General features: G+C 42.4%; 2 protein-coding genes across 2 annotated transcripts; both read right to left on the bottom strand.

Annotated features, from left to right (window-relative positions):
* Nucleotides 1-10,308: 10,308 nt before the first annotated feature.
* On the bottom strand, nucleotides 10,309-11,840 carry LOC109739967 (F-box protein At5g07610-like). The gene is made up of 2 exons (XM_020299022.4): nucleotides 11,705-11,840; nucleotides 10,309-11,609 (listed from the first exon to the last, which is right to left on the bottom strand). Exons 1-2 carry the CDS (start codon nucleotides 11,764-11,766, stop codon nucleotides 10,490-10,492), a joined length of 1,182 nt encoding a protein of 393 aa, XP_020154611.1. The 5' UTR covers nucleotides 11,767-11,840; the 3' UTR covers nucleotides 10,309-10,489.
* A 3,826-nt stretch (nucleotides 11,841-15,666) lies between these two features.
* LOC109739965 (cytochrome b6-f complex iron-sulfur subunit, chloroplastic-like) lies at nucleotides 15,667-18,477 on the bottom strand. Its single transcript, XM_020299020.2, has 4 exons — nucleotides 18,270-18,477; nucleotides 16,227-16,381; nucleotides 15,933-16,097; nucleotides 15,667-15,821 (listed from the first exon to the last, which is right to left on the bottom strand). Exons 1-4 carry the CDS (start codon nucleotides 18,475-18,477, stop codon nucleotides 15,720-15,722), a joined length of 630 nt encoding a protein of 209 aa, XP_020154609.1. The 3' UTR covers nucleotides 15,667-15,719.
* Nucleotides 18,478-19,740: the final 1,263 nt, after the last annotated feature.

The following is a 19,740-nucleotide window of genomic DNA, read 5'->3' as shown; positions in this document are numbered from 1 at the left end:
CTTAACATTTGGAATATGGGGCTTGTGTAAAAGGTTACAAACCTATTCCAAATCAGACAAGTGCTACTTTGTAGGTTATACCAAAATGTTGGGTATTCCTCCCTCACTATACTGAGGCAAATAGTTTTGCCGCAAAATGGTGTGCTTTTAAAGAGAATGGTTCTTTCTAAAAGGTGAGTGGGAGAATAGTGCAACTCGACGAGATAAACAGTATCTTCATCAGATCAAAGGAAAGAGACCTTGGAAGAAATTCCAGAGTTTCCTACTGCGACTGATACAGAAGTCTCTACAATAAAATGTATGAACTTCGGTCGAACTTGCAGCTGAACCACGTAGGCAAGGCTCGTGCAAACCTCTCAGGTGCGCAAACGAGATATTGTTGTTAGACAACATTATACCTACGATACACAAGGAAGCGTTGATGGGCCCTGACTCCGGAATTGGCTAAATGCCAATACAACCCGAGTTAGTTTCCATATAAGTGATTCAAGATTAAAACCTTGATACACCTTTCGGAAGACTTAGAGTCTAACGAATATTTATGGAACTTAAAACTGATACAGATAAAATGTTTTATCCATAAAGCTCGACTTGTTGAAATAATACGATGAGGTTGTTTTCATCGTAGCGATGCTTAAAGTCGGTTCGGGTTGAACTAGCAATTAATACATATTTCAATCATGAGATATGAAACATGGATGATAAAAGGATTTCCATCTGATGGAAATGAAAGCTAGGACTTGTATATGATACAGTCCAAAGTAATTTGTCGATCCAGAGGATGCTAGTAGGTATGCAAACTTCAGAGTTCCAGCAATGGACAGAAGAGAGCAAAATGGAGTTGGAATCTTCGTGTTTTGATGAAATGGTCAAAGGGGTTTTGACTTCATCAATGGGTAATGAAGATGCTTGTAATTCAAGAAAGTAAGTGGGAGCGTAATAATATTTCTAAAAACCTTATGTGCTTGGCACATTGGTAATTGGAAATAAATTTCTTGACACAAATTAGGACTTCATTTGAAAATAGTTTTTCGATGAAGTGCTTAGGCTAAATAGCCTCAATATTAGGCATGATGATCTATGGAGATAGATTTACCTAATGGGGCTAAGCAATGAATACATATTGACAAGATGCTAAAACCTTTTAGCATTTAAAACGCCAAGGAGTGATTCTTGCCAAAGTCACATGGAAAGAGTTTTTGCAAGACTCGGTGTCCCAAAACACTGATGAGTAAAATACATGATGCAGATTCCACACACTTTTGTGTTTGGATTAATCATGTATTCCATGGTATGTAAAACAACCAGATATGTCCGATACTCCCAAGGTGTTGCAAGTATGGATACAAAAGTGATCAAATTACTGATCATGGGACAACAGTGAAAGATGTCACAGAGTACTAGAGTAAGTACTGATGACATGGTTTTCTCGCAAGCAGAGATCATGAAGAGTTCGTTGTAAAATGTTACATCGATAGAGTCTTCATCTTTTCTCCATGCGATTTTCGATTTAAATTAAGGGTTTTGTGTAACACACAATGTGGTGGCACAGTTAGTTGGAATTTGTTCAAGCTAGTTACTGTGGCGAATTCTATAACAAGGGCTAAGTATGTTGACGCTTTAGAAGCGACAAAGAAGATGTTGAATCATATAGTTCATTCATGAACTTAGTATAGTTCCAAGATGGCTTTTGACAATGGGACACTACTGCAGGTAGTTGCTCCATAACTCAGTCTGAGGAATCCAGGTTCGACCTGTGATTCACATACATACAAAGCCAAGTCCACACAAAATATGAATTTTGTGAAAACGTGAAAACGCGAGGACATGCAAAGATACACACGGAACTGAAGTCGTCAGATCCGTTGGACATCAGGCTATACCACAAGCGAAGCATATTTACACCGGTGTGCCACAGGTGTGAAGTGCATTAGCATAAGCTAGATTATTGACTCTAGTGCAAGTGGGAGTCTGTAGGAGATATGCCCTAGAGGCAATAATAAATGATATTATTTATCTCCGAGTTCATAATTATGTTTATGTTCCATGCTATAACTGCAATGATTCTCGAGTCTGCAATATCCACGAGGCTCGGAGGAAGACTCATATGCACGTGTGGAATAATAAACGGTAAGAAGTATTCCTAGTCTGGCCTCTAAGACTAGCTCAAGTGTTGCATGATGATCCTGTTTTCCTGGTCATGGGCATGTCTATGCCAGCAACTTTGAGGGCACAATGTTAAGAGAACATTTGTGTTGAATCGACCCGGATTGATGTTATGCTATGAGATTCATTCGTCACAAGTTTATTGGTACATAACACAGAGATGGTTAACGTTTGCATGATTCCTTAGACCATGAGAGTATCGAGTTTCTTCATGCTTGCTTCATGAACTTTGGGGTTTGTTAAACGTCATCCGTAAATGGGTGGCTATTACGGTGGCTTACGGGTTCATGGAAAAGTGTGTCAAGTAACTTGATAGCTCAAGATTGGGATTTGCTCCTCCGACGATGGAGAGATATCTCTAGGCCCTCTCGGTGTTACGGTATCCATCATCGTCAGGCCAGACACTTTGTGATTTGATCACGGGGATGCCGGAATACGATAACGAGAAAAGAGAACAATACCGGTAACGAGGTAACTAGCATAGTGGACAAGTTGTTGATCCACGGGAATGCCAACATGTCTCACCTCGGGTATTTGTAACATATCGCGAAGCAACAGGAATAGCACACGGCAACTGGAGGTTCACTCGAATATTTATTCGTGTGGGTATAGGGGTCAATATCGGTGTCCACGGCTCCGATGTTGATCATTGATCGGAAGGGCTTCCGGGTCATGTCTATACTTCACCGAACCTATAGGGTCACACGCTTAAGGGTCATCTATCTGCTGAATACTAGACAGGGAGTCTGAGAGAAAATCACCGAAAAAGTTTCGGACACCGAAAAGTTTCGGACAGCGGAATCGTACCGCAGAGAGAGGTCATCGGATAAGTTTCGATGATACCGAAAAGTTGTTTCGGGATACACCATTAAGTCAAATTGGTTTCGGCACATGCCTGATAATTCTTGGAGGATGCCAGAATCATTCTGGAAGCTTTTTGGAATTTTCTGAGATAAAAACCGGAAATGTTCCGGAGCTGCCGGAGCCACTTCAGATGCGTTTCGCGGATGAAAATCACTAAAACCGGAATTGTTTCGGAACGCGTTGAAAATCATTTTAGTGGGTACTGGAAATGTTCTTAGCCCACATAAATATTTTCAGTTCGATCAGACGCTGAAAAATGTCGTCGTGAATAGTGAAAATCAGCTTTATGGTTACTTTATGGAAAGCCACCTTTTGGGGCTTTGCTCCAAAAGATCTTGGGGATGACATGGATGGATAGGAGCCATTTTGTGGGCCCCTCATGGGGGTGTGGCCGGCCACATGGGGTATCCCCCCTTGGGGACCCTCTTGTTCCTTGGTTTCACTCCTAGGTCCTTGTGGAAGGACTTCATTCATGTGCATTTTGGGTTTTTTGTGAAACTACCCTACCCCCTTGGGATTTCCTATAAATAGAGGTGGAGGGGCAGCCCTCCACACTCACCCCTTGCTCTCATACACATGCCATGCATTATCTGGCTTCTTCTCTCCCTCCCACGAAAAGAGTTTCGTAGAGCCGTAAGGCTGTCTGGGTTCCGGCAGGAACTAGTTCTGGACGGCGAAGCTCTGCCGGATAGATGACACCGTATGTGTGCAACTCTGTAGAGAGATCGTAGTTTCGGTCTTAGTTCGTGAGTGCCTCCCGAAGGGCTGTCCATGTGACCGTCCGAGTTTTGAAGGTCCTCCCGAAGGGCTGTCCGAGTGACCGTTCGAGTTTCGAAGGTCCTCCCGAAGGGCTGTCCGCGACACCGTCCGGGGGGCTGTTCGACCGCCTCCCGGAGGGCTGTCTGAGGAGCAGATGAGGGTATACATCCTCGCGGTTGGGAGGTTGTAAATCCTAGCTGCGGGGATCTGCACCGCCGATCGTCATCGACTCTACTTCCCGCTGCGCTACGAGTCGGTAACGAAAAAGATCAAACCATGTATGCAGTCTCCATAGTGGTCCTGGGCTGGTGCGTAGGTCGGAAAATTTTTGTTTTCTGCTACGTTACCCTACACCTCCCTCCACTCGCCGCTGGCCGGCCCCTCCTCGCTCCGCCTTCCTCCTCCGTCCTCCCTCCACTCGCCGCTGGCCGGCCCCTCCTTGCTCCGCCTTCCTCCTCCGTCCTACTCTCTTCTCCCTCCTCGAGTCGCCCCTCCTTCTCCCTCCTCCCTCCTCCATCCACAACCCCTCCTCCCTGCTACATTTTGATTTAGTAGGCTAGTTGATTTAGAACATTTTGATTAGTTGATTTAGTATGGTAGTTGATTTAGTAGGCTAGTTGATTTAGTTGATTAAGTAGGCTAGTTGATTTAGTTGATTTAGTATGCACCATTTTATTGTTATTTTTTCTGTACATGGATAGCTAGATGCTTTTGTTTTTCTGTAATAAGTTATTTTTTGGCAAAATGTAGGTGCCAATTTAGTTAAATTTTTCCACTTGTTTTTTAATCAATTATCTTAGGCAATAGGGGCCAAATTAGATGAAATGTCTTGGTAGGTGGTACCCTGATTTGATAGATGTTTGTGAAAAGTTTTTTGGCAATAGGTGCCACCGAAATGCTTTGGTGGGTGGTACCTTGTCATCTAATATGTTACTAGACCTTAGGATTATAATTGTCCATCAAATTGCTTCTCGCGGAAGAAGGATCAAATTGCTTCTCGCGGAAGAAGAACCAAATCTTATTAGGCAGGATTTGGCATTTGCCTGCTAGCTGTTGGTTCTATTCTAGAAGGTGTTAGTAAGCTATGAAAATATAACTGAAGAAGAACCAAAAATATCACATGCTACTATTTTTCTTTCCTGTGAAGTGGATCGTTAATCCTTTGCTCATATTGCTTTAGGAAAATGGCACCACCACCACCACCACCATGTCGACTGTGCAAGTCAAGGTGCGCCAGCAGCCTTGCAACTGGCAAGCTGTTCGGCATCTACTTCCAGCCGAGTTTTCGTCATGCGGCGGTAATAAATTAGATGAAATGTAACAACTATTTTATTTTTAGTGTTGGCATTACTGCATTGTGTCATTTTGCTTTTTTTACACAGATCGTCCCATGCAATGTGAGGTTGAAATTCAACAAGCTGACAGGAGACACTGTGACATTTGAGGCTCCTGGGGGGCCGTACACTATGGAGGTCGAGAAAAGATGCAATAAGTCGCACATTGGAGGAGATGGATGGGCCCGCTTCCTCGCCCGCATGCGTCTTACTAGTGGTGAGTTGATCAGCTTCTCCTTCAGAGCAGAAAGACCCAAGCTGGCTGTCATTTATATCAACCTGGTGGAAGATGATGAAGATGACGAAGATGATGAAGATAATGAGGACTCACTCGATGAAGTTGATGAGAAACCACTCCATGAAGCCATCGTAGCTCAAAGAATGAGGCTGAGCGAGGAGGAGGTGTGCAACCTATGGGACATAATTCCGCCATGTGATGACTTTGTCGGGGTGCCATTCGTGACCCGCCTAACAAGTACCATGGTCGATCGGCATGAAATGGTATGTTATACTGACTGTAGTAATTTGATGATATATATATATATATGCTTTATTGTTATACTTACAAATGCAAATTATCCGATGATATGCTTAGCGAATCCGATGATATGCTTAGCGAATCCGATGATATGCTTAGTGTAGAGTCCAATGATATGTCGTGTGAAATCTAGTCGATGATATGCTTTAGTGTAGAGTCTGATCACATGCTTATTAGTGTAGAATCCAAGGAACTATTAATAGTGTAGATAATCCATATATACTTATTAGTAGATTCATGCTTAATTAGTACAAATTTGTAGTACCGTGTCTTTTGATAGTGTAGAAATTTATACTTAATAGAAATAAATTTGCAAGAGTATGTGCGAGGCTATTTATTAATTGATATATTTTTCTTATTCAGACATTGCCAAAGAACCTATATGTGAGTTGTTGTATCGAGCCTGATGAAGAAGGCTCAGCTGGACTACGCCTTACCGCAAGGGGCTCCGTCACCACCTGTACTTACCGCATGGACACAGACGGTCGCACACACTTAAACTCGGTTGGGTGGAAGAGGTTCCTCGTTGGCAAGAATCTTCGTGTTGGACAGGCCATCCTAATTACTATCAGGAACACCCACCGCCCAGGCTTCAGGATGATGATCGTCGTCGATATCATCTAGAACTACATATGTGTGTGTGGCTATATCATCTAGAACTACATATGATGATCGTCGCCGATGTCGTCGATGTCATGTAGAACTACATATGGTGATCGTCGTCGATATCACCTAGTACTGCTTGAGGATGCATGTTGACTATATATGAAATTGTTATCTAGTAGTACTACCTAGTACCTATAATGCTTTATGAAATTGATATGTAGTAGTACCTAGTATCTGGAAATTGCAGTTTATTGAAACTGAAACGGGGTAGGAATTGGGGAAAATGATGAAAGATATAGCAGTAGCGCGGGGCTAGGAAACCGCTACATCTAACTAATAGTAGCGCGTTCCAGAAAAGCGCTGCTGATATAGTCTATAGTAGTAGCGCGTGTACGGAACGCGCTACTACTAAACGTTAGTTGTAGCGCCGTACTAGTAGCGCGGCCACCCGCGCTGCTGATAGCATCAAAACCCGCGCTACTACTAGGGTTTTCCCAGTAGTATAAAAGAGTAAGCTCCATGTGATTGTTGCTCAAAAGGAGACAAACTCATCTTCAAGAGGAGAGATTGAAGCCCCCCTCGCCCCCTTAGATCCATCACTCGTCATCATCCAAAACAATGATGACAAGGTGACCAAATGATTCACTTGCCTCTAAGGGGATCCAGCTCAAACCTAGCGACCTCGATTGTAACTAAATGCGGGAGACATGCAAGAAGCGGTTTCGGAGCTACCTGCAAAGGTGGGACGTGGCTTAGGCAGAGGTACTTCAGCAATCCCTGGCTAAAAGTTTATATTCAAATAATGATGTACATAATTGAAATTCTAAAATAGCATAATTTCACAATTTAAATATTCTTAATGTTAGTATTATAATCAAGTATTAAATGCGAACATAGCATATCTCAGATGGTAGATGGTTAGGTTCCTTGTGTGCTTGCATTTTTCTGGATTTATTCCAGGCATTCCGGTAATAATTGTTTTTTTAATGTTCTCCTTAGTGTACTATGTACTTGCCATGACATCCACTACAACTAGCTAATAAATGGTGTCACCATTCGCATCAGCCTGCAAAATACAGAGTTGTTGAATCGCATGAAACATCTTCAATTTAGTAGTTGGGGAGTAATAGTGAGAAGACACCTTAAATTTTCCTCTTTCTCTATTCAATTTAGAGAAATTTATGGAGAGCTTGTTGGCTAAGAAATCATGTAGGTAAAATAGGGCTCACCACAATTTCTGTCGACATACCGAATTAAGCATACACCAAGCAAGCTTCGGTCTCAGATACCACATCATGTAAGGGTGATAAGTTCCATGCCATTTGAGTTGCACAATATTGTTATTGTTATTACGCGTGCTCCATTTATCCTTCCTCTGACATAAGTTTTTCCCATCGTATTAGCATGTCTAACAGGAATTGTCAGGTTCTTGTGTATTTCTTAAATCTGGAAAAGCTAAATAACTTTGTATCAGTGGATTCTAAGCGCCAAGTTTAGCCAACAAAACTAACATGCACAGAAACAAAGGTTTAGTTCCCTAAAAAAAGGTCTAGTTTAACTATACATAAATTTAATCTGATCTGCCTGAGTCAACATGATTTGTAACTTACTAAGGAAATTCTAGAAAGTTGGATTAGATATAATTTCACTGATGCTTTTTGTTGTATTAGTAACTAGTACCAAAATGCGCGAGAAGCAAGGTCGGAATCTGAACTAATATTTGGAGCGGTTCCTATAAACATAAATTTTATAAAAAAGCAAATAGCTACAGCTACAACTATATTGTAGTACATGGCATACAACATACTCCCTCCGTTCCTAAATATAAGACCTTTTAGAGATTCCACTTTTGCTCCGTATGTAGTCTATAGTGAAATTGAAGGTATAAGAATATTTTTAAAATTTAGGTAAAAAGATATTAGAAATTGTGAAGCTAGAAATAAGGTGATGTAACAGTTAACACATATATTTTAAAACATGGGAATGTACAAAACCAGAAAGGAAAAAAATGCAAGCTAATATTACAAGAGTATAGATTGTGCAGCCCATGGAAGAATGCAAGTTAGTGAGCACCACTTCTAATTCATATTAGTAGCTTCCACTTCACAGAAGCAGTAAATCAGCCCACCACTAATCTTTATTCAGTGACATTTTGAAATATTAACTTTAAGGTTACAGCCCATGCAACCAGAAAGTTATAGTTTGTCGAGAAAAATGTGCAGGATATAATATTTTCCATGTTATCATTCATCTAGATAACCTGGTTTGGGCAGAGACTGATAATGCACGAACACACACTGCATTGTGAAGAAAATCAGTGCCTTATTAAGTATTCACGCCTTACTGCAGTACACACATAGATCATCTTGTACGCTGTCACATCCAAAATGAGATTCTCAACATATCAGTTACTACCAGAAACAAATCAAATTGGTTGATGCATGCAATTAGCATGCCCAAAAACTGTGGCAAACTTGCTGATAGAAAAAAGTTGGAAGATGTTGATAATAACAGACTTGTAAATATAACCACTGTGCCTCACTATAGCAAGGGTGATTGAGGGAAATGTTGCCATTGGCATTAGTAGATAACAAATATAAGCTCACCTCTAGAAATAAAAAACAGTGCTGGTTAAGTTTATACATTAACAGAAAAGAAGTGCACACCCGACCTAGGTACCATGCATTTTATAGCTGTGAATCACTTTAGCTCTTCTCAAGGAAATAGCGTGCTTCACAACAATGCTTTAATGCAAGTAAAAGAGGAATTTCACCGCGCATGAAGTCCTAAATGAGGACTGCACCTGTTGGTACACAGTTTCAGTTACATTTGCATGGACACTAAAGTTTGAAGAACAAATGCTAAATGGGTGATCCATCAGATGCTGGCTCCTGATGATAATATCAGTATATTGAACTATCAGCATAATCTGCACTGGCATATCCAGATAACTCAAAAGTAAAATATATATTGCACTGCATTAAAAACAAAGTGAAATTAGTAAATTGGCTCCTGATCCAGAACCTCCAGATAGCAGCCAATTAAATCAGTCGCAGGTACTACTATATGAATTACCGAAATCAGACCAAACACAATTGAAAAGAAAATACTAGACGTTTCACTCGAAAACTAAAAAAAATGTCCTGGAAACCTAGAGTGATTGGGACATATCTTGTATAACATATAGCACTATAGCAGATACAGCACACTTTACTGTTGGAATACAAGCAGAAGAAAATGTTCATTGTAAAAGAATTATACTCCCTCCATTTACAATTATAAGGTGTTCTGACGTTTTTCTGATTCGGATGTATATAGACGCATTTTAGTGTCCTTGCACCCATTTCAGTCCATATGAAGCCCATATTGAAATATCCAAAACAGCTTATAATTGTGAACAGTGGTAGTTAAAACCATGAGTCCAAAAGGCAAATAATGAAATGCAGCCCTGAATAGCAGAAGACAATATAAGTACCCCTAAGGAAAATTCTTTCTAGTTAGAATTGAAGCCCTGTCAAGTTAACAGTTCAGCCAACATCTAGAGTGCATTGCCCAACATCGAGAAATAGGGAGGAGGCCGAGGGGAAGGGGCACCCCACTGATCGTATGGCCACAGAAGAATGCAGGCTGACCCTTCTAAATCATGTGGTAGCTGAAGCTGAAACCGGAGCCATGACATGCACAGCCGCGTCAGAAAACAAAATTCGCAAACAATGCTGCACTGGGCTGGATTGTGCATGCAACATTAGTACATTACAGACATCATATAACTATCAACACGGGTAGCATGGGAAGTGCAGTGCACAAACTATTTTAAACCCACCTATGTGAATAAATGTACTGACGAACAAGCAGGATTTCTGAATCAATTATGTGTACATTATGATTGATGTTGTTCTGCTAACACCTTTTCCTACTTAAAAAACCAACGCATAATTAGCATTTAGCACCGAAGATATGATCCTATAGATTATCTTATTAGCAGAAAGCAATAGGTCTCTGCCAGCAACATGCTTCTAAAGTTCTGATTCCTCGAAGAGATAAGTTTAAGTTGCATCCTAATAATTGAGCAGTCCTTCACTAAATGATCATAGTAGCTTTGCTGAAACATTTTGCAAAGTTAACCGAGCACATGGAGGTAGCACTGAACAGAACCACTGATAGTATACAGAAACAAGTACAAACAACATAAAGTGCGACCAAATATGAACTACTGCTGATGTCAAATGTGCAGTGCCTCTAACTCTGCATACAATGGCACATATGACAGATATGGCGGCGTGACACCTTCAAGATTGCAGATCACTTTGAGTTGCCGACGATCCATATTATAGCACATGAGTTTGAGTTCCTGCCCAATAGTGAAGAATATCAAGTTGCATTCCGGATGAATCGCAATCCAATCAAACCCATCAATGCAGTAATCTGTCCTTCCAAGTATGTATGAAGTTTCAACGCTATGCTTCAATGTCCATTCTTTGCTTTGGTAGTTCTCAAGAACATAAACCACTAGTCGAAAGACACCACCATGTTCATCTCTCTGAAAATTGGCATAATGCAAGCGGCCTTGTGAATGTTGAATAAAACCGTTAAGCAGGCCACCAGGGACACTGAAGTTCATCCATGTTTCCCCGTCCGTGTCCACCACAGCTAGATAACGGGAAAAGTCATGGCCATCGACTTGAAAATGCAGATAGCCGTTAAGAAATACAAATGATGGCTGAAGCTCAATGAGCATGACACGTTTGTTCCATCTGTTTTCCTTGTAAACCCAAACTCCGGTTTCTGACGAATACACTGCCACTCCGGAAATGTAGTTATCCTGCTCCTCCACCAACTCAAACACATGGAAATGCGAAGACAGGGCTGGGTTGAAGCCCAAACATGCGTTGACACTGTCCTGGCCGGAGTCCGGCAACAGGACCCACTTCTCCGTGGCAGGATTGCACACCACATAATGGCACTTGCCAACCTCAGCCGAGACGTTGTACAAGCGGCAGAGGAGGAGACCGTAGCAGCTGTCTAACAGATCGAACTGCTGGTGGTTGGGCAGGAAGGCGAATGAGGTGTCCATGGGAGGGGAGGGCGACACGCTGGTGAAGAGGACAGGTGATTCCAGAATCCAATCCTCGAGGTTGCTGCTACCGTGGAAGAAGCCGGTGAGGGTTTGGGGCAGCTTCTTGCGGTGGTCGGGGTGGTCGATGACGCTGAGCCAGTGGTTGGAGACGCACTTGAAGCGGCAGAGCGACTTGGCCGGGACGCGCGAGAGGACCTCCACGAGGAGGTCGTCGGTGAGTCTCTCGGCCGCCGTCCTGCACTTGCTGGGGCGAGAAGAGGAAGACCTGCGGAAACACGGATCCAGGAGAGGTCACGGGATCGGAGGTGGAGGAGGAATCGATGCGATGTTTGATGTTGATGACGAGGATGCTCAGCGTACCTGGAAGGAGATGGAGTGCGGTCTTCTTCCCGCCGGCGAGAGCTCTCCGCGGGGCTGGCCATGGCGGAAGAAAGCGGCGGCGGCGGCGGCGGCGGCGGCGGTGAGCTAGAGGACGGGGGAGTGAAACCGACGGGAGTGGGACTGGGAATTTCTTTCCTTGTGCGTTAACAGGCTGGGCCGTCGATGCTTCGATTAATGGGCTAGTCATAAGAGTCACAGCTGGACCAAATTGGAAAGCAAGTGGTCTACAGAAACCCACACCTTGCAAAATGAAATTCATTTAGATTAGAAAATGGTTCCTCAAAAACATTTGAAGGCGACTTGTTGCAAAATTCTATGATGATTTTGACTTAATTGAGGAGATCAAAGAATAATTAGGGGCAAATATCATATCAGATCAACCTGTTTGTTTCAGCTTCTGTGGCAAAGTTGATGCAGAATAAGCTTTGTCACTTAGGTACATGTGGACGTGCTTCAGGCACTTGCACTGAAAATGACCCGAATTCAGATTCAACTTCATTGGCAAAACTGATTTGGAATAGCTGTTTGGTTCAACTTTTGATTTTTCTTACAAGAAATCTACTCTCCAAAGCTGAAACAAACATGGCTTACGGAGATTGGATGTGAGAGTGTCATTCTTGAGATGGAAAGTAAGGATGTTGTGGGGAAGTTGAACAAGGGAATTAAGGACTATTCACCTCGTCCTCAACCTAAAGGAATCTATGCGCCAACTCCAGCAATGTCTTGTCAAATCAATATGCCGAACGACAAATGTAGTAGCTCACTAGTAATGTTACGCGTGCAAGCCACATTTTCCATAATTGTATTATATAAAATTAAAATTTTCCAACAAATAAAATATATCTAGAGTAATACAATATAATATAAATAAGTAGGAAACAAAAAGTGCCATCATGCATGTAGAAAAATATCTAATAGAAATGGTGATGGACAATTTTGTATGTTTTATCTAGACAAAGATATTTCAAAGAGATGAGAAAAATGAAAAATTGCATATTGATTATTAGTATATTTTGTACAATCTAGATGACACGAAAACAACTATTTAATTTGGAAGCATGCATAGCTTCATCATTAGTCAAGAACACAACACCCACTTCCTCGCTGAAAAATACAAAAGGTAAATTGTCATTATTAGTTTATATGTACTAAGAGGTACTTGTAGACTTTCGGCAAAAGAAGCATCATTTTTCCCTTGATTACTAGTTTATATGTATTAAGAGGTGCAAATATAAGGGCTTTCAAGCTATATATCAGAATAAATCATCTATTATGGCCCTAAATATGTTCAGTGTAACATATGCCATAAAGGAATTAAAGATAGTAGTCCCATTACCTTATCATCTACTCCCTCCGTATCTAAATATAAGACGTTTTTGCAGTTCATTGAACTACAAAAACGTCTTTTATATAGATATTGAGGAAGTAGTATTTGGAAAGAGGAAGACCAACTTTCCAAGTAATCATAGTATAAACCAAACAATATTGTCCGTATCAGCCTAATACAACAAACAAATTTGCAGGGCTGAACAGTGAAACTTGAGCGTAGCTCCTTATTTAATCTTGCACATGGTATAGCTGATTAGTTTCCAATAAAGAGACAAATGCAACCTCACCCTAGCTCCATATGCAATCTCCTAGCCGGATGTTAATTCTGCTAACTAACCACATTGGCAGACACAAATAATTTTATTAGCAAACGAACAAGTTTATGATTAAATGTTGTCTCCATAACCAGAATTGCAATTAATTAAGACATGCGAGCACATATTCCAACCTCCCTATACTAACTACGGCGCTGCACTTTCCAAGATCCGACCTCCAAACCATTTGATTGGCCTAGAATGTATGGCTACTAATGTGGCCTGCATTAGAGAAAAATCTGGCTTAAAACGGCTCTCCGAACCCTGATAAGCTATGACGATCATTGTTAACTTGTTAATGATATATTCTTTCTAGTACAAATAAAACTTTTGTAATACTCAGGAAGTTGCACTCACTTGAGGTGCAGAGGAAGGCAAACCTGACATTGGATGAGCCCACTCAAGTAGAGCGACAGTGATCTTTAAGCAAAAGGAATTCTGTAGATGATCTTTAAGCCTTATGCATTTCCACTTTGCACACATCAACATTCAGTTCATGACCAGCTTCAGCCAAACACTACAAGAATCCCAAAAACATAACTAAATCTCAGCTTCAGAAATTCCAAATGAACACACTCAACGAAATAAAGTAAATCCCACAATGATACTTTCAACAAGATTGTCTGCGGGATGAACAATAGGGCACCTTCTTACCAGATGGAGTATTTAGCAACAACATGAACATTTCCAAGTGAAAACAAGTGACATTCCACCAAAGATCATCTTCGTGGAACATCAAAGATGACTTATAACACTATGATATGTCAGATTCTCGGTAACTTAAATAAGCCTACTATGTTGACATATAAATGTGTTGCCTAGTCTCTTCCATCAGATCGGTCTTTTGGTTGTATTGCCTAGAGCATGCACTTCTACATGGTATCAGAGCCATGAGGTCTTGAGTTCAAGACCCGGCTTGTCTAGTCTCTTCCATCAGATCGGTCTTTTGGTTGCATTGGCTAGAGCATGCACTTCTACATACTCTTCTTGCTGTTGGTAAGTAGACAACATAGCCTAGACAATAAATAGAGTAATATTTCCCTACAGCCTTGTTGCAGAAACTAAGCTCATGATTTTTTTTTGAGAGAGGTCGGTCTTGACTCACAGGTTTGCAAAACTCGTCCGGCCGCCGTGCACAACGAAGATGAGCCTTTGACGGAAGGTGCAGGAAGGAGATTGGACCGCCGCCATCGTGGCCTTCCTACCCCGTGCACGACAAAAAAGGGGTGATGAAGATGGAGGCTGCGGTAGCTTGAGGACGATTCGACGGCCGACGGCGAGCTTGAGGGAGCCGTCCTCGCCTCCTCGGTCGAGCGTTGCTTGTCGTCAAGTGGTAGATCATGGTACTGTAACAATGTATATTGTTCAACTCGTAGCAAGAAGAGCATGCATCAGGCGCACTTCCATGCACTATACATAAAAAAATTAAAACTATGTCACGGTTGCATGAGGTCAGATTAGAGCTGACCTTATTGTCCTTAATTAGTATAGACCAGATGCACGTCTTGAATTGGTCCCCATGCCACTCCACCTTATCCCCCTACTGGTTAGCACTCGTTTTGTAAACCCGTGGAAAACACAGAGGAAAAGGTTCACACAATTCACCCAATCCAAAGGGAAAAAAGAGTACATGCCTTGTTCTAGCCCCTAATAACATATCAGTAGTTTAATGCTATTTCTAGCCACCGAAACAGAGCCAAATTAATTCACCATACATCAGATCAGCTCGATCATGTGCGACCACAGTACTTAATATATGGCGCGCCACAACATCGAGTCGTCCATTCAACTAACAATTACACAAGAAATAACCATGAAACGGTCTAGCTGCCAAATGAAGAAAGAAACAATCTTTTTGTCGATGATCTGGTAAATGCTGCAATTTCTTTGAAAAGAATGTTCCATTGTTGACTTGATTCAAGAGGAAAGTGTCATTTCTGAACAGAGAAACTATGTTAAATGCTTGAGAGAATATCCTCTAGAGACAACGGCTTGTGTCATTTCCAGAACGGATTGACTCTGCATTACCCTTTTGAAACAATGCTGCCGATATGCCATCCTATCTCTTTAACTATTCAGATTGCTATCTAGATGTCTAGATTCAGGAGATACTATGTTTCAGGTTTGATCAGCTATAGAAAAGAGTCTACATCGTACCAGATTGAGAGCCCTCAAAATGTGATATACTACTATATGCCATGAAAAGGTTTCTCTTCTTTCATAGACTGTATACATATAACTGGATACAAGAAACAAGTGAATTTATAGCAGCAGTACTCTTATAGCATCGTTCTTAGGACTGGCAGGATGCTTAACACACAAGTGAGCATTGCTGTTGGAGCTTGTGCCGCTTACTTCCACCGGGGGTTCTCGCCAGTCCTGAAGTCGGTCTCCACCCATGGCACAAAGATGACCCTGCCGTCGTCGACGTCGGCGTGAACAAGGGCCAGCCACTGTTTCAGAAGAGAAATGCAGCTCAGCTCAGCTTAGTTCAGTTCAGTAAGCAGACCATGGATTCTTCAGAAAGGTTCAGTTGAGATAGGAGTGCATCTTTGTTTTCTTACCAGAGGTGCAGGTCCACGGACAACCTTGCCCTGGTTGTTGTACTGGGATCCATGGCAGGGGCAGAGGAACTTGTTCTCGGCGTCGTTCCACGGCACCACACAGCCAAAATGCACGCACACGGCGAGGGTCTTGTCGGACTCCACCACAAGGTAGGTAGGATCACCCTGCAACATTCACAAGATTTCAACAAGTTGCGCTGGACCTGGAGTGATCCATCATCTTCATCTTTGCTTGCATAGATATAACTTTGGGAATGCTTCAGAATGACCATGGCCCTCTGAATCTGAACATACCTTGATTCCCTGAGCGAGCATGCGGTCGTTGGGGCCATGCGCCTTGAGCCAGTCCTCGACGAGGATGTTGTTGCCGAGTTTATCCTTGGTGGTGATCCCACCGGCGTTGCTCCCTGACCCGGCTGGGACGAGGAAGGTTTCGACGTAAATAAGCCCTTAGAATCCTGAACCATCGAGTGGATCTGGCTGGGTTTGTGGCGGCGCCGCGTGGGCTGCGTCCGGGGGCAGGAAGGAGGCGGCGGCGTGGGTGCCGTGGACGCCTACTTGGAAGAGAGAAAGAGGGGCGGGCGTATCTGATGAGGGATTGGGAAAACGAATCGTGGTTGCCTTTGTGAGTAAGGAAAGAGACGCGGCACCAAACCTCATCGGGGTAACTCGCGAATCCCCCTCAAATAAGAAGAACCTCATCGGGGTAACTCGCGAATCCCCCTCAAATAAAGAAGAAGAAGAGGTAACTTGCGAATCCCTCCTGGCCACGTGGATGTCGCGAGCGGTCGCCCTTTCAGCGCATGTTAATGTGTTTGATTTGCTGGTTGCATACTAATTTATTCTGCCAACATGAATAGACATCCACAAGTAAACATGGTATTTCACCATTCGACTGCTGAAGCAATTCTAGTTGAAAAAACAGTTACCTGACAAAAGAATAAACATTATGATTGTTGAGTTTCTGCTAAACACGTTTCCTATCCTATCTAAAACAGGCGACCTAAAATTAGCATTTACTCCATCCTTTTTCTAGAGATTTCGACAAGTGACTATATATGGAGCAAAATGAGTGAATCTACACTCTAAAATATGTCTATACATCCGTATGTGGTAGTCTATTTAAAATCTCTAAAAAAAACTTACATTTAGGAACGGAGGGAGTAGGACGCAAGAAAGTGACCTTGTTTCATCCAAAGTGTTCACCATATACAGACCTAGCGGTAAAGAAAAAATTTACCCGAAATATTATATTATTAGCAGACATACTAATAACATGCTTCTAGTTATCCCAACTTCAAATAGAAGATATAAGTTTAAGCTGCATGATGATAATTGATCAGTCCTTACAATAAATGATCACAATAGCTTTGCTAAAACACTGAAGTTGCTCGTAGTGCAGTTTTGGGTGACACCGGGTTTTTGCCCCATGGTCTATTGTTCCTGATGACAGTGGGTTTCCTGGTGTTGCTCCGAACTCGCTTCTTCTCTTTCCCTAGCTTTCTGATTTCTGTTTTTCGAGACAATGTATTTCCGTTATGAAAGTAATGGAAAGGGGGAAGCCCGTTTCGAAAAAATAAATGATCACAATAGCTTTGCTAAAACACTTTGCAAAGTTAACAAAAGGACATGGAGGTAGTAGTGAACATACACAAGTATGGACAACACAAAGTGCATAAAAAATATGAGTAACTAATTATCTTTCATAAATCTGTGAGGTTGAACTACAGTTCCAGAAATAAAAGGATGCAGCCATCAGAGCACTTCTGTAAGACAAAAATAAGCACCAAATTCAAGAAGACATGCCAAGCCAGCTGCTCTATAAGCATAGACAATCCTGACTCCTATGGAAGATCGATTGCTTAAGGCACCAACAATCTCATATGTTGTCACTTATGCAAACAATGTAATTCTGAGTACAGTGGCACATAATGCAGAAATGGCGGATTGCCACTTTGCGGTTGCAGATCACTTCGGTTTGCTGACTTTCCATATTATAGCAGATAAATTTGGTCCTCCCCATTGCGAAAATGATCAAGTTACAATCCGGGTGAATTGTGATTAAATCAAAATGCTCGTAAAGGAAAACATGTTTGTCTCCAAATACGCATGAAGTTTCAAAGCTGTGATTCAAGATCCATTCTGTGCTATCATAGTCCTCCATAGCTTATATTGAAATTCGAACCACAACGCCATCTCTCTTTGTGTGAAAACTGGCATAATGCAAGCGTCCATGCGATTGCTCAATAAAACCACCACTCAAACCACGAGGGAAACGAAACTTCGTCCATGTTTCCCCCTCCGTGTCCACTGTGACTACACAATGGGACGACTCACAGCCAAAAGCAGGGAAATGCAGATAGCCGTTAAGAAAGATTGCTAGCTTATTAGGATAAGTGAGAGTGATATGCTCGTTATAGCCCTTCTCCTTATGAACCCATCTCGCACTTTCAGATGAATACACCTCCATTCCAATGAAGTTGGGGTCGAATTCAAATACATGGAAATGCGATGACAGGTTGGGGTCAAAGCCTAATTGTGCCATCATCGATGTGTCACAGCTAGAGTCCAGCAACACAGTCCACTCCTCGGTGGCAGGATTGCACACGACATACGGGTACACGCCAGAGGAGTCGTTCCAGCAGGATTGCACTTGAGGAGCAACCAATATGACAAGAGATTTACGTGGAAACCCCTTGCAGGGGAAAAACCACGGGCAGCAGCGGGCAATCTTCCAGTATAGAGATGAATCCGGTAAAAGGTGGAAGCCAACAAGGAGGGGAGGCTCCAAATCTTCAATTCTAGCACTCAGATTTAGGATGGATTTGTAGATCAAATGGCCTCACTTCTCTCCTAACCCTAGGGATCTCACAAGAACAGAAAAGCTCAACTGTCTGTCTATTCCCGTGCTAGGTGAAGAGGCCTAAATAAACTGCCTTCCATAGAGCCTCGCTTTTATTTATTTAATTGATAATATTCCCAATGTAATGTATAACCATGTCGTGCTTACGTATAATTTGTATTTGGGCCCCTCCCTCTCGGGGCCCGGGGTGGTCGCCCCTTTTGACCGGCCTTGGGCAGGGCCTGTCCAGGACCAATTCCCCTCCTCCGTGCATATGCTACCGACGCCGTCGCTTACCGGCAATCTTCTGTGCCCCTCGTTGTCGGCTACAACTTCACCTCTCTCTCGCCTCCCTGGGGCTGAGTCGATCTACTGGCAGCCCGGAATTTCTTCGTTTCGTCGGCCTAGTCCGGCGAAGACCACGAGGATCCTTAGGAGCGCCATTCGCCGCCACCCTCGTCTCCTTGCACCTCCCACCAGCGGCCGTATCAGTAAAACGTCAACCGCGTCGCGTCTCCCACTCTGACATAACCATCCCCGAGCAACAATACCACCGCCCGGTGTCCTCGTGCCTGGCTAGTAGCAGCCTAGGGCTTCCGTTCAGGTAGCCCCCTATGACCTTCTCTGTCAAAAACTGTTAGTCCGTACTGTAAAAAATGCTCTTAAGTTTTTTTTTGCTTTACTGTAGTTATTGTGTTTTACACTTTTAATTTCTAATGGAGAAAAACTATCTGGAACGGGCATACATAAAAAAGCCCGAACTGCTGATCCTTCCTTTAAAGCTACCGTGAACTCCTCACTATTCTATTGAACAATCTTGGAACTATAGCTTGAAGCTTGCAAGCAATACAGAAGATGGCATTCAAAAATATTGTGAAGCTCTTGAAGTACATAACCAGTATGTGGTACCATCATCAACTCTAGTTTATCTTCTCATCACCATTATTGTTCTTCTCTGTTTTCTCT

Source organism: Aegilops tauschii, unplaced genomic scaffold, assembly GCF_002575655.3.
Source record: "Aegilops tauschii subsp. strangulata cultivar AL8/78 unplaced genomic scaffold, Aet v6.0 Super-Scaffold_285, whole genome shotgun sequence".
Lineage (NCBI taxonomy): Eukaryota > Viridiplantae > Streptophyta > Magnoliopsida > Poales > Poaceae > Aegilops > Aegilops tauschii.
Note: the sequence above shows the minus strand (reverse complement) of the source record. Positions and strands in the feature narration are given on the sequence as shown.

Coding starts and splice junctions, on each gene's coding strand:
- LOC109739965 (XM_020299020.2), bottom strand. CDS start 18,477: ATGGCACAATTAGGCTTTGACCCCAACCTGTCATCGCATTTCCATGTA. Junction 16,098..16,226: donor TGCTCGCTCAGGGAATCAAG/GTATGTTCAGAT, acceptor TGAATGTTGCAG/GGTGATCCTACCTACCTTGT. Junction 15,822..15,932: donor TCCGTGGACCTGCACCTCTG/GTAAGAAAACAA, acceptor CTTCTGAAACAG/TGGCTGGCCCTTGTTCACGC.
- LOC109739967 (XM_020299022.4), bottom strand. CDS start 11,766: ATGGCCAGCCCCGCGGAGAGCTCTCGCCGGCGGGAAGAAGACCGCACT. Junction 11,610..11,704: donor CGCACTCCATCTCCTTCCAG/GTACGCTGAGCA, acceptor GTGTTTCCGCAG/GTCTTCCTCTTCTCGCCCCA.